Source organism: Photinus pyralis, unplaced genomic scaffold, assembly GCF_008802855.1.
Source record: "Photinus pyralis isolate 1611_PpyrPB1 unplaced genomic scaffold, Ppyr1.3 Ppyr1.4_LG4, whole genome shotgun sequence".
NCBI lineage: Eukaryota > Metazoa > Arthropoda > Insecta > Coleoptera > Lampyridae > Photinus > Photinus pyralis.
The window spans coordinates 39,488,066-39,502,196 of NW_022170511.1; the positions used below are offsets into that span (position 1 = coordinate 39,488,066).

General features: G+C 35.5%; 2 protein-coding genes and 2 long non-coding RNA genes across 4 annotated transcripts; 1 reads left to right on the plus strand and 3 right to left on the minus strand.

The window, feature by feature from the left end:
* Positions 1–2,119: 2,119 nt before the first annotated feature.
* LOC116167767 (ganglioside GM2 activator-like) lies at positions 2,120–3,194 on the minus strand. Its single transcript, XM_031483272.1, has 4 exons — positions 2,975–3,194; positions 2,765–2,923; positions 2,542–2,715; positions 2,120–2,486 (listed from the first exon to the last, which is right to left on the minus strand). The coding sequence occupies exons 1-4, from the start codon at positions 3,047–3,049 to the stop codon at positions 2,322–2,324; spliced, it is 573 nt and encodes a 190-aa protein (XP_031339132.1). The 5' UTR covers positions 3,050–3,194; the 3' UTR covers positions 2,120–2,321.
* Positions 3,195–8,259: 5,065 nt separating this feature from the next.
* LOC116167768 (ganglioside GM2 activator-like) lies at positions 8,260–9,128 on the minus strand. The gene is made up of 4 exons (XM_031483273.1): positions 8,988–9,128; positions 8,778–8,936; positions 8,547–8,720; positions 8,260–8,494 (listed from the first exon to the last, which is right to left on the minus strand). Exons 1-4 carry the CDS (start codon positions 9,051–9,053, stop codon positions 8,342–8,344), a joined length of 552 nt encoding a protein of 183 aa, XP_031339133.1. The 5' UTR covers positions 9,054–9,128; the 3' UTR covers positions 8,260–8,341.
* Positions 9,129–9,588: 460 nt separating this feature from the next.
* Positions 9,589–10,764, plus strand: LOC116167769. The gene is made up of 3 exons (XR_004144641.1): positions 9,589–10,053; positions 10,097–10,268; positions 10,345–10,764. It is a non-coding gene; the product is annotated as an uncharacterized LOC116167769 (long non-coding RNA).
* LOC116167770 lies at positions 10,262–12,909 on the minus strand. Its single transcript, XR_004144642.1, has 4 exons — positions 11,458–12,909; positions 10,885–11,049; positions 10,574–10,828; positions 10,262–10,391 (listed from the first exon to the last, which is right to left on the minus strand). It is a non-coding gene; the product is annotated as an uncharacterized LOC116167770 (long non-coding RNA).
* Between the last annotated feature and the right edge of the window lie 1,222 nt (positions 12,910–14,131).

Here is a 14,131-nt window from a genome sequence, read left to right on the forward strand (position 1 = left end):
CAGCAATGACAAATAGTTTTGGAATTGCACGAGGAAATAGATTTAAATTACGTGCATAATGTTGACATTACATTAATGTAATACATGCAGTGCAGAAAATGGAAATTTAATCGATTTAAGATACGAATACAGCGTAATTTCATGTCAAGTAAGACTTTCCAGACAACATGCTCTCGTCTTTATGATTAAACGTCTCCATCTAAGTTTCTGGTGGATTTATAAAACTTGCTGTAAATTTGTATGGTCGCAATAATTGGTGCATGTAGCGGTTTGTGGTTAAATTTTGTCAGGCTTCCTATCCTTTGGTAGCTCTTCAAAATTTTCAGGTCATCAAGCAAATGTTTGTCCTCGTGAGTGTTTTTTTTTAACATGGGGAAAAGGTAGTTATTTTTTTGATAGCGGAAACCACTATTCGCAACAACTTTTGTTAAGGAACTTTTGGACCCATTAAATACGCCTTTCTCTTTTAGAACTTACAAAAGGGATTGGAGTGTGAGATGTTGTTCTAAAATACAAACGTAAACTGCTTACAATATCATCTTGCGTAGATGGAGTTCCGAAACGCTGCTTGTGTGAAACCATCAACAGCGAATCGCGTTTTGCGATTCTTACAATCGTAACTTCACGAATAATCCTTCAACTTTCCTTATCCCAGACGAATCCCTGCTTACTTTTCTATGTGCTTCACTCTATAAAATGGTGGTTTGTTAATGAAATCGGCCAATTGTAATCATTATCTCCTTTGATTCGTTTGACTCTGCCAATTATCCACCTTCAAACCCACGCTCTTTAAATATTGCAATATCGTCGTTTCCTATGGACTCGAAACGAGATCATTCCGACTGATCAGTTTTGGATACGTAAATCTCATTAGAGATTATCAATGCCCAGACAGGCGGATGCCAATAACTTCTTCAACCCATTAACAGGTCAGTGACAAGAAATAAAAGCTTTCATGACATTGTGTACTGTATACTCTCAAACAACTAAAAGGTAATTATGTGTACAAAAATATTAGTTTTGACAATGGGAAAATGCCATTGTATAAGTAACCACAAACTAATGCTGCGCTTTACTTCCAATAACCTTTTTGAATTGAAACTTTTCTTAGTCGTAGTAGGTTTAGTTAGAGAATTTAATCGGTTTTCAGTTATATATCTTTTTATTCGTATATTTCATGAACATGATACGAGTATACGAGGTGTTCCAAATAAAATTTGTTGAACTACCGCCGAATACTGGAGAATAATTCATGATGTCTTGAGAAATTATGAATAAATATTAAAGAATTTGTGAAAATATTTATTGAGTTAAGTTTTAGGGCGGTAGAAATTTTCGTTAGGACACCTAGTGTTTTTGTTAGTATATATGTTACCGGCAATTTGTATAATTCAGGTATTCTATACAATGTCTAGGGAACGTATGCATGTGATATCTAATTTCTTGATTCTTGATTAAGAGTACTTACTTGTTATATCACCAAAAAGAGAAAAAAAATCTATCAAATGAACCTAATGAAAAGGTGCACTGCCATTTAAAAAAATTCAATTGATTTTCGTTACTCATTTGTTTTCTGAAATAGAAACAACTTAATGCTACCTTATTATGGGAAATAAAATGTTAAACATCCATGCATAATGGGTACCCTGTATAAATATAATAATACAATACGAGTAGATAGTAGGCAACTCAACCTACATCTTGATCCGCGGTGATGCGATGGTGTTTTTTTTTTAATAATTAGCCCTATCGGGATCGATGCCCATGTGGATAATCACCTTACACTTGCTATTTGATATTCAAAAGTCTATTAACTGACCCGAAAGGCATCTCATTGCAGGCGCTCATCAATCATTAAGAAAAGAGAACAACTAAATTTGGAATTTTATTTCACATTTCAACATTATACAAGTTTGAGTGCGAACATTATCATTTACTTTTCAGATTCATTTTCCACTGCACAGCAGCACAAATCACCTAACTGCAATATAGAAGTTTAAAAAACTGAAATGAAATTAGGAAGAATGTGGCAAATTCAATATGACCTACTGTACCGTGTACGCCTATCATCAGCTTTGTATAAACATAATTTATTATCTCGACATATAAACGATTCGTTAATCGATGAATCGGCATTTATCAAACAATAATATGTGCTTTATTAACAATTATTTTGCTTTCCACAATTAAGTTTATCTTACATTCTAAAATACATTTACAGCAGACATCATTTAATCACCGTTAAACAAAATGGCACGTGTTACAAAAAATGACGACATTATTTTTTGTACAAAAACTACATTCGTAATAAATTACTGCATTTAGGGCCTATTTTCCAGCTCTTTATCTTTTAATGTAAAGTACATATTATAACAGGCCAATCTCTCATCTAAATGGGTCATAACCACACTACCCTTGTATTTTCCACTAAGTACCGAGCTTTCACTCATAAAATCTAGCATTGTTGATGGAAGTGTGTAATTACCCTGCAAGTTAAAGTATAATGTAGATGGATATAAACAGCATAAATGCGGTACATACCTTTTTAATTGGACATCGGCAGGGGACATTGTATTCTTTAAAATCTGGAGGGCAGCCTTCGTCGGGAGGATATCCAAACTCGCACAGGTCCTCAAAGTTGCAAGAACCCACGTTATCAATACACGCAATTTTGAGCCACCCGAACCACGTGCTTCTTTTGACAACCACTTCAGCCTGAAATAGAAAAAATTTAGTAATTTTCTGTAAACGGGGGTGTACTGACCATAATTGGTGATTCTAAATCACGAGATGCAATCAATGTCCCACTCACATGGACCTTCATACTAGGGCCGATGTTAATCTCAACGTCTTCCACAGTAATAGCTTCCGTATCATTGGAGTAGCACTTGGAAATATGAAAATCAGTTACGTACATGTCTTTCTACAAACAAAGAAATAAACACTGCACAATTATCGACCATTAGACACTAACCAATTTCGACATAAACGCATTCGTCTGAAGGGTTAAAAGCGCACTCAATGCAATTGTTAGTAGTATACCGTTCATTGTACTGCTTCTGGCACTGCCGTCTGTTAATTGAATTTTACTACATACGGCTCCCTTTATATGGGTATTATTGTAAGTAAAATGCGACTTTGTGAATCATAACGCCACCGTATGACCTTGTACTTAAGCAAATTGATCTTTAACTTATTAACTTAGTATCGTTAATGCGTAAATAGAACCTTGAAGTTCAGAAAGTTTGTTGTGTGGAGATGCGCTGATTCCTAAAGCGACAAAATTTTAATCAAGTTCCGGTTCCAAAGTGATAACAATTGTCGCCATTGATGCTGTATGAGTAGAATACTTCCAATTTTGCGTGCTTATCCACATACATTAAGAGAACAATAAAATTCAGCTTTCATAAAATGAGTGCAAAGCGAGGTGCAAAGTTTTAAGTTTGTTTTGGTACAAAATTCAAAATAGTATATTAAGAAATAAGTCTAGAATCAAGCCTTTAAAGCACGCGCAACGAGTTTAATGGCACGACGCGTAGTTATAGGCGAAAAACCAATTTCGAAAAAAAAATCAAAGGGCTGTAACTTTTGAACCAGTAGCCCAATCTTGGAACTGTTTGAAATTGTGGATTCTTCAGGCCACATTCTATAAGAAAATTTTTTTTCCGGGTCGATCTGATACAATTTTTTTTTCGAGCCTCAAAAAAAGGCAGTGTATAACCTTCCTTTTTTACCAAAAATCGACTACACCAAAATTCCTCGGGAAAACAATTTTTCTTATTAATTTTGGTGCGTAGAATCCAAAACAATTCGTACTTTTTTGAGTAGACTTCTCAATCAAAAGTTATAGACTTCACTAGAAACAAATTTCGAAAGAAAATTCAAAGGGCCGTAACTTTTGAACTAGTTGCCCAATCTTGGAACTGTTTGAAATTGTGGATTCTACAGGCCACATTCTATAAGAAAATTTTTTTTCCGGGTCGATCTGAGACAATTTTTTTTTCGGGCCTCAAAAAAAGGCAGTGTAAAACCTTCCTTTTTTATCAAAAATCGACTGCACCAAAATTTCTCGGGAAAACACTTTTTCTTATTAATTTTGGTGCGTAGAATCCAAAACAATTCGTACTTTTTTGATCAGACTTCTCAATCAAAAGTTATAGACTAGAAACCAATTTCGAAAAAAAATTCAAAGGGCTGTAACTTTTGAACTAGTAGCGCAATCTTGGAACTGTTTGAAATTATGGATTCTACAGGCCACATTCTATAAGAAAATTTTTTTTCCGGGTCGATCTGAGACAATTTTTCTTGAGGGGCTCAAAAAAAAGGCAGTGTACAACCTTCCTTTTTTACCAAAAATCGACTGCACCAAAATTTCTCGGGAAAACACTTTTTCTTCTTAATTTTGGTGCGTAGAATCCAAAACAATTCGTACTTTTTCGATCAGACTTCTCAATCAAAAGTTATAGACTAGAAAGCAATTTCGAAAGAAAATTCAAAGGGCTGTAACTTTTGAACTAGTAGCCCAATCTTGGAACTGTTTGAAATTATGGATTCTACAGGCCACATTCTAAAAGAAAATTTTTTTTCGGGTCGATCTGAGACAATTTTTTTTTCGAGCCTCAAAAAAAGGCAGTGTTATACCTTCCTTTTTTACAAAAAATCGACTGCACCAAAATTTCTCGGGAAAACACTTTTTCTTATTAATTTTGGTGCGTAGAATCCAAAACAATTCGTACTTTTTCGATTTGACTTCTCAATCAAAAGTTATAGACTAGAAACCAATTTCGAAAAAAAATTCAAAGGGCTGTAACTTTTGAACTAGTAGCTCAATCTTGGAACTGTTTGAAATTATGGATTCTACAGGCCACATTCTATAAGAAATTTTTTTTCCGGGTCGATCTGAGACAATTTTTTTTTCGGGGCTCAAAAAAAGGCAGTGTATAACCTTCCTTTTTTACTAAAAATCGACTACACCAAAATTTCTCGGGAAAACACTTTTTCTTATTAATTTGGGTGCGTAGAATCCAAATCAATTCGTACTTTTTCGATCAGACTTCTCAATCAAAGGTTATAGACTAGAAACCAATTTCGAAAGAAAATTCAAAGGGCTGTAACTTTTGAACTAGTAGCCCAATCTTGGAACTGTTTGAAATTATGGATTCTACAGGCCACATTCTATAAGACAATTTTTTTTCCGGGTCGATCTGAGACAATTTTTTTTCGGGGCTCAAAAAAAGGCAGTGTATAACCTTCCTTTTTTACCAAAAATCGACTGCACCAAAATTTCTCGGAAAAACACTTTTTCTTATTAATTTTGGTGCGTAGAATCCAAAACAATTCGTACTTTTTCGATTAGACTTCTCAATCAAAAGTTATAGACTAGAAAACAATTTCGAAAAAAAATTCAAAGGGCTGTAACTTTTGAACTAGTAGCCCAATCTTGGAACTGTTTGAAATTATGGATTCTACAGGTCACATTCTATAAGAAATTTTTTTTTCCGGGTCGATCTGAGACAATTTTTTTTGCGGGCCTCAAAAAAAGGCAGTGTATAACCTTCCTTTTTTACCAAAAATCGACTACACCAAAATTTCTCGGGAAAACACTTCTTCTTATTAATTTTGGTGCGTAGAATCCAAAACAATTCGTACTTTTTCGGTTAGACTTCTCGTAACTTTTGAACTAGTAGCCCAATCTTGGAACTGTTTGAAAATGTTGATTCTACAGGCCACATTGTATAAGAAAATTTTTTTTCCGGGTCGATCTGAGACAATTTTTTTTTCGAGCCTCAAAAAAAGGCAGTGTATAACCTTCCTTTTTTACCAAAAATCGACTACACCAAACTTTCTTGAGAAAACACTTTTTCTTATTAATTTTGGTGCGCAGAATCCAAAACAATTCGTACTTTTACGATTAGACTTCTCAATCAAAAGTTATGGACTAAATTCCAATTTCGAAAAAAATGTACTCGTCAGCATACGGCAAGATATGCTGTTAGGAGGAGGCATCAGAACATCAATCTTAGATCTATCCAGCAGTCTATAGTACTCGTTCTCGGTATTTCAGGAACTTTGATGGATTTATTCACACCAGTAAAAGATATTTTAACTTTCTCCTTATGAAAAATAAACAGAGGTAAGTGTGTTTATTGCAACTTCAGTAATCAGTACTTATTATTGATTAGTATTTCTGTAATTACGTACAAATGACTATTAAAGACAAATATGTTTAGGCATTGTACCATTATGCTAATTAACTCAATCCATCCAATCAATACCATTTAAATTGGCGTCATTGTAACACATGATGGGTTATGTCTGGATCTGAGTTACCATATACCGTGTGTCCCAGGTTGAAAGTACCATTAGATAAACAGAATTAATGTATTTTTTGCGTAGTGTCCTCTTACCGCGCTTGCTGCATGCTAGAAAGAGATTGAAGTAGTACTTTTTTGGGACATATCCTTTTCCTTGGGAAATGATTGTTTGGCTCTCTATTACGCAGTACCTACTTAGTCAATAAGTATGTATAAGAACTCGTATAAAACCATCAGGAGCTTCTTCACTTACTGACGCATTAGAATTTTATCTAACAAATTAGATAATACAGCAAATTTCCCATTGTAGATAATAAAATGTACACAAAAACGTATTAGGCGTAGGATGACAAGGAAAACAACACCACCAAATTTAAAGAATTAATAGACTATGGTGTCTGCTTAGGTGAAGAGGGAGAAGTGCTGACGAATACCTGCTGGCTATCAAGAAGCGCGGTTGCGGGTCAAGAAGATCTTGCTGCATCCGAATCTGCTTGTTGCAAAGTCAAATTCCATCTTCTTATATATCCAAAATGCAAGATGACGGTTAAATTCAAAAATACAAATTTGTATACAAGTTTGAGATTTTGTTAGCAAACCGTCACCCTCATTTTTTAAAAATCTAAAATAACCTCGCCGAAATCCCCATAAACTTGAAAATAAAGACAAAAATGAAAAATGAACAAATTGCCCGATAAATCAGTGATTCTTCAATATGTTTTAAAAGTGTTAAACCATATTGTTCAGGAATTCTTAATATACTGAAAGGCTTTTTCTACCCTTCTGTTGTATGTCCGGACATTCTTGAGATGTTAAAGAAATATAAAATTTGGATGTCTTTTATTAAATGTCTATATTAATTGCCGAGGGTTGTATTCGGAGGTCTCTTCAGAAATTCTCTTAGATCTCTTAGAGCTTTTTAAGATATTTCTCGATATTCTGTAGGTTCTACATCAATTCTTTAGGTACCTATGCTTAATGGAATCGTTAAAGAACGTCATTCAATGATATTTTAGGGTTTTTAAAAGGCTCTCCAGAGATTTATTGGAAAATTTTTCAAAATCTCTTCAAAAATATACTCCATACCTTCGGAGATTAGTCACAGATGCTTTAGAATTCTACATTTATTGTTTGAAACTTTAGGGCGGTAGACATGTTCGTTGGGACACCGTGTTTCTTACTATTCAATATTCAAAGATTTATTATGCTCGTATAGTATATGACCGGAAAGGTATCTGCTGCGCAGGCATCCATCCATTAAGCCAAGCCAAGAATAAGAACAATTAAGTTTTTTTCGTACTTCCGAGACTAAAGTGACAACTTCATTCCATTATGACAAGTACTGAAGTGTCACTTTTTGTCCCGCCGGGATTAAATTTGGACGAAAATCCCGGAAGGATGAAATTACTAACAAGGCAATTTCAGTAGGTTGTTTCACATTTTGTATGCGGCACTACTTCTTAAACGCATCGTACTGCTGCTCATATAGTTTTTTGGATTTCGGTGGTATCAATTCTTTACCTAATTTGGCTGCTTTTGATCAATATCAAATACACCTTTGTCACTCACCACCAAAATTATGACACTAGCAATGACAGTTTCCAAATTATTTTTGTTATCATAGCATAGGGATTGTTGTATCAACGCAACGTTCCTATGGTAACTTGTAGTTAAGCAGCGATTTTTTGAAAGAACGCTTTCTCTAATTCCATACATATTAAGTATTTCAGTTTCGGAAGTACGAAAAATATCGTATATACCTTGCGACTGAAGTAGTGGTCTTAATCCCTCAGGTAAATTAAACTTTACCTTCGGGAAGAAAAGTACTACTTCAGTCCCGCGGTATATAATATACTATTTTGGACATATAAACGACGAATCAGCAGAGTTTATCCTAAAATCTAAAATACATTTACAACACACATCATTAATAATTTAAACACTGTTAAACAAAATGGCACATGTTACAAAAATGGCGGCATTACAAAGACCACACTCGTAATAAGTTATTGCATTTAGGGCCTATTTTACAGCTCTTTATCCGTTAATGTAAAATACATATTATAACAGGCCAATCTCTCATCTAAATGGGTCATAACCACACTACCCTTGTATTTTCCACCAAGCACCAAGCTTTCACTCATAAAATCTAGTATTGTTGATGGAATTCTGTAATTACCCTGTAATTTAAAGTAATGTAGGTGGATATAAACAGCATAAATGCGGTCATACCTTTTTAAGTGGACATCTACAGGGGACATTGTATTCTTTAAAATCTGGAGGGCAGCCTTCGGCGGGTTGATATCCAAATTCGCACAGGTCCTCAAAATTGCAAGAACCCACATTATCAACACAGCCAACACCGAACCACCCAAACCACGTACTCTTTTTTACAACCACCTCAGTCTGAAATAGAAGAAATTTAGTAACTTGCGGTAAACGGGTAAACGAGAGGGTACTGACCTTAATTGGTGATGCTAAATCGCGAGATGCAATCAACGTCCCACTCACGTGGACCTTCATATTAGGGCCGATATTAATTTCAACATCTTCCACAGCAATAGCGCCCGTTTCATTGGGGTAGCACTTGGTAATGTGGAAATCAGTTACGTACATGTCTTTCTGTAATCAAAGAAATAAACACTGCATAAATATCGGCTATTAGACACTAACAAATTTCGACATAAACGCATTCGTCTGAAGGGTTAAAAGTGCCATTGTTAGAAATACGCCGTTCATTGCACTGCCTCTGTCACTTCCTTCTGTTATAATTGAATTTCTCCCCTATAATTTGGGTCTTATTGTAAGTAAAATGCAACTTTATGAATCATAGCGCCAGCGTATGACCACGTATTTAAGCAAATTGATCTTTAACTGCTTTATTCAAACTAGAACCTTGAAGTTCGGAAAGTTTATTTTGTGGAGATGCGATAGCGATGGACGATAGGATTCCTATAAACGACAAACTTTAATCAAAATTTGAAGTCAAGTTCAAAATTGATACCAATTGTTGCCTTACTATACCTGCACGAATAGTCGAATACTTTCAGGTCTAAAGAGTCTTGAATTTTATTAAAGGTCGAATTTTACCAATTTAGATATATTTTTAAAGAGCTTTCCAAATAGTGATTATTTAAAACGGCATCGAACTTGTTTTGCATTAATGCCTATATTTCGAAATTTTTTGGTCAATCCCACTTTGCTTATTTAAATTCGAACGCATCCAACTGGCAAACCTTCAAACTATTCTTCTTTATTAAGAATATAATTAATAATCTTAAACAATAATTCAGATATTGAAGCCTATTGAAGCGTTGAACATAGGAGGAGATTATATTACGAATTATTATCGGAAACATTGGAAATGATAACCGTATAACGCCATATATAAAACACAAATAAGCCTTATTCACCCGGGATCACTTGCTCCACTCGCTCGCAAGCTAGCTCGTGTCGCAAACGGGACTGTTTACTTACGCCATGTTGTACTTATTTGACTGCCGATACATGCACGCGGTTTAAAACTGAACAATTGACCGACATTACTTTGTAATGGAGTAAATACCCTTCTACTTTGCTGTTCTTGGATTTTTCAGAATCAATTCACTTCGATTACCAACGATTTTATGGAGATGAACGAGTGACCGCAATACTGTCGGAGATGAATCATTTTCTAATCGTTAGAAAAGGTTTCCTTCGCATGTGCTTCTTAATTCTTGCAGCGGAATACACAACACAGGTACCTATGTCAAATACTTCTACCTGCTGACGTTTTCTTTTAGATTCCCTTTGCCGGCGATTTACTGAAAATTGAGGAGTAAATCATGGAATGATTGTGATGTTCGAGATCTGACATTTTCCAGTCGAAAAGGAACCTCCATAATTCCTAATTCAAAATGGAGTCCACAAACCCCTCGTTGGAAATTTCGTTTTGGATTTACGATAGTTCTGGCGGTGAGTAAATTTATTAACAAAGTACATTTTAAATCACAATTTATAATATAGCGTGAACATGTTTTTATTGTTTTAGGGGCATCCTCAGCAAAAGGTGCAGTAAGGCAACCACGCCCATTTGATCTGCAAAATCCCTTGAAAGTTGGTGCAAAAAAAAATATTTTTGAAAACTTTTTTGAATTCAAAAAATATTTTTGAAAACTTTTTTGAATTCAAAAAATATTTTTCAAAACTTTTGAATCAAAGAAATATTTCTGAACTTCAAAAAAGATTTCAAAAATAAAATTCAAAAAGATCAGGCTCACTTTTCATACGGATTCATCATCTCTGAGCTTTCACCTATCACCTAAGCTTTTGGTCCGTTGTCATTCATGACTCGTGCTACCACAACCCAGTGGTTTGACACTAGTACAATTATTCTAGAGACATATTACATGCAATAAGTTTCTTTTTGTAACGATAAGTTGAAAAATAAATAACTATCTTTTGTCGCCAATCTTGTTTTGGTTGTGGTTCCTAAGCTTCCAAATCTCAGGGACCTTCAGACGTGCAGGTATTATCTGCAATAATAAGATTATTCCATTAACGAGGTATACGCACTGTCTTATGGTCCTACCTAAACGAATGTTTGCCCACAACCTCAGTGTAGATCAGCGACCTTAGCAACTTTATCCAAATACGGCGCTCTATACATTCGAAGGGTATTCGATCTTCGCATTGTTTCGGGATAGTATCGTCGTTTTGGATGGCTTGCAATTAGGTAGGTACTGCTTGAGACTGTCTAAAAGGTAAAATCAAATTAAGAAAGATCATATGTAAGTGTATTATGATGGGTAAGTATATATCCTGGGGTAGGGGACGTAAAAAAAGGAACCCCTATCATGCTGAAAGTGTTATCATTCGGGAGAGACAGACAGAATGTACCTTCAGTGTATTGGGTTTTGCTTTATTAAATATTTAGAACGTTCGCCTAGAAGTGTAGTTGCTTGATATGATGGTAGGTTTATACAATCATTATTATTAATTCAGTGTCTTTAGATCATTAATAAATATCTAATAGAAACAAATGTTTCTTGTGCGTCACTAACGAAACTATACCCTTGTTTCTATTGGCCATTTCTTAATGATCGTTGAAGTGTTGAAATCACATATCAGACGTACCATTAAATTTTTTTAAGATGGTACATACCTTGCCCTCCTCAGAGGTAAATTTAAGATTTTGTTCGTGTATGATTTGGAGTGATGACAATCCAGAAGCCATTGTTGCAACTCCATTACATCCACACAAAAGTAACTGTTTGGTGTACTTTATGGACTGGTGGAATCATATTTCTGCGAAGATAATCTTGCCATCTTGGTCAGAACGTGACAGTTAATTGAGAGCTTTATAGGTCCATGATTGTTGACTTTTTCGTTTCACAATAATGGCGTTAATATGTATAAGTTTTGGTTTCAACAAGACGGTGCAACATGACACACAATAAAGCCAATACCATGGACATTGCCATTATTTTTATGTGTTGTGTTTCATTTTAAAGTTCTATTATACTCTTTAAAAAATGAATCTTTGCCAGTGGCCAACCAAAAATGTATGTATCATCCGTATGGCCCGCTGCACCCTGCATTAAAATAACTTATGGAATTTACCAATAAAATGTCTGCCACCACCGCAGCGTGCAAAACACTAAACAGTATTTCAAGACTGCGGCTGGGCTGGAGTAGATACTGAAAATCTGGTTCGAAATGGAATCTGGAATCGCACTCCTCACAACTGTTCCTCGGTTCTTGCTGGGAAAAGTCATTTGTATTGTACCCACTCAACGAAATTCACTTAAGCACCGGCTAGGTTCAGCTAGAGGTACGCCCCTCGCCGTCTCCAAGTTTAAAATTAACGTTAACGTGTCCAAGAGTATGGTGATCCATTATTCATTTGCAAGAAAACAAACCCAATATGTTAATTAATAATAAAATCTCACCCATTTCACGTGGAATCAGTAGAAACGCGTCTCACACTTGCGGAGCACACGATCGCACTTACCTACTGGCGATTCGCACGCAAATAAATTGCGTTTGGAAATAAATAACATTATAATAACTGCAGGTGCAAGTCGCCTGATGACGCACATATTCTTCTTTTATACATTGACGAACATTCTAAATTTGAAGTAGATACGACAAAAATTCTTAATATTTTAAAAGAACTCTCTAGGACTAAGGCGTATCAACCACCGTAGCACATCCGAAATAAAGATTTATAGTTGTTTTCTCTAAAACTTTTTTAAATATTACTGCTCCAAGATGGCAGTTCTGAATCTAGATCTAATTTGGTATCTGGGGTTATTTAAACATGAACGTATCGCATCGCAATTAATTAGCACAACATGTCAAATCAGCACACAAATAAAAGAAATTTTTGACAATTTCACACTGGAGTGCCACTCCACTTTACTTATATTTTTGGGTCTGGTCTTCGATTTTATCAAAATTCAATTGAAATGACGTTTTCTCCGTGGTGCATATCCAGAGACATGGAGAGAGGAGATCGGTGATCGACGAGTGCGCATCCAAGAAAGGGTGCGACCTCATGGGCGCTGCCATTTTTACACCCTTTGTGTCATGTTGTGTTTATAGTGGTGTTATTTTAGCGTGTGTTCGTGTTTAGGAGAGCTTTTTTCGAGGTTTAAGTGTTTATTTTGTAACGTCAACGTCACTGGCATTTTCTTTTGTTCATTTGGATTGAGATATTAGTTTCTTCCTACGGAGCTGCTGCCGAATAGAGTGTAGTGTATGAAGATTGCGTTAGATGTCTCTGGGTTGCGTCAGTAAACCTTTATAGTCCTGTTCAAATTTCGCGCTTCAATGGGTGTCAAAATGGCAGCCCCCTTGTTTTGTAACTTCGCGCAGGTTCATGCGTTATCTCCTCTCTCCATGTCTCTGTGCATATCACAAATGCTGAGCGTACCAACGAAAAAGAATCGGCGCAAAATGATCGACATACTTGTAGCGTGGGGCAAAAGGGTTCGCATACGCCCTTAAAAGGGTATGCCCTTTTGTGGTTCGACAGTTTGTGGCCTCAAATGCACAGGTATTCAAGGGCATATGGTTCTACTGGGACTATAGATAATTTGACACCTGTATTAATTTTAAAGTTATTATACAGTATCACGCATACCCTCATGTAAAATGATGATTTTTGTACAACTTCTAGTTGTATGGATAGTTGAGTCACACTATTAGCTATTTTAAATGGTTTTAAGGGTTGGCATACCCTTATGCCCCACGCTACACGTATGCCGATCATTTTGCACTGGATTTCTTTTTAAGCAATAACGATTGCAATGTTACTAAAATTCAAAAGGGCATAAGTACGTTATACTATCAACGCGTTTTTTGGCAGCAAGCTGATGGACTGACGTTGCGAAAAATTTGAACAAAGATTCATTTGCGCAATAAAATACAAATTCATCTTTCAATTGAAGAAACTTTACCTTACGGATAAATGCAACAATGAATCAAGTTGGGTTGATTAACTAGGTATTTCTACTTCCAGAGATTACAAAAATCTGCTTTAATTCAAGTCTGCTGATTTCCTACACCACCAAATAGGATATTCCCGAATTTTCGCTACTCCTATTAAATTCTAAATACCAATTCACCATGTACTACGAGACTGATTCCTACCTCTAAATGATCAATGTAAGTTTTTTAGAATGGAATGTACGCTCATCATCATCAAAGGTGCTCTTATCGCGCAACTCCTGGACTTCCCCACTTTTCTCTTAGATACATCAATGGAAAGCTGATAATGATTTTCATTACCACAACATTGTGGGGGTTGATTATGCAAAAATGAAGTACGGTTA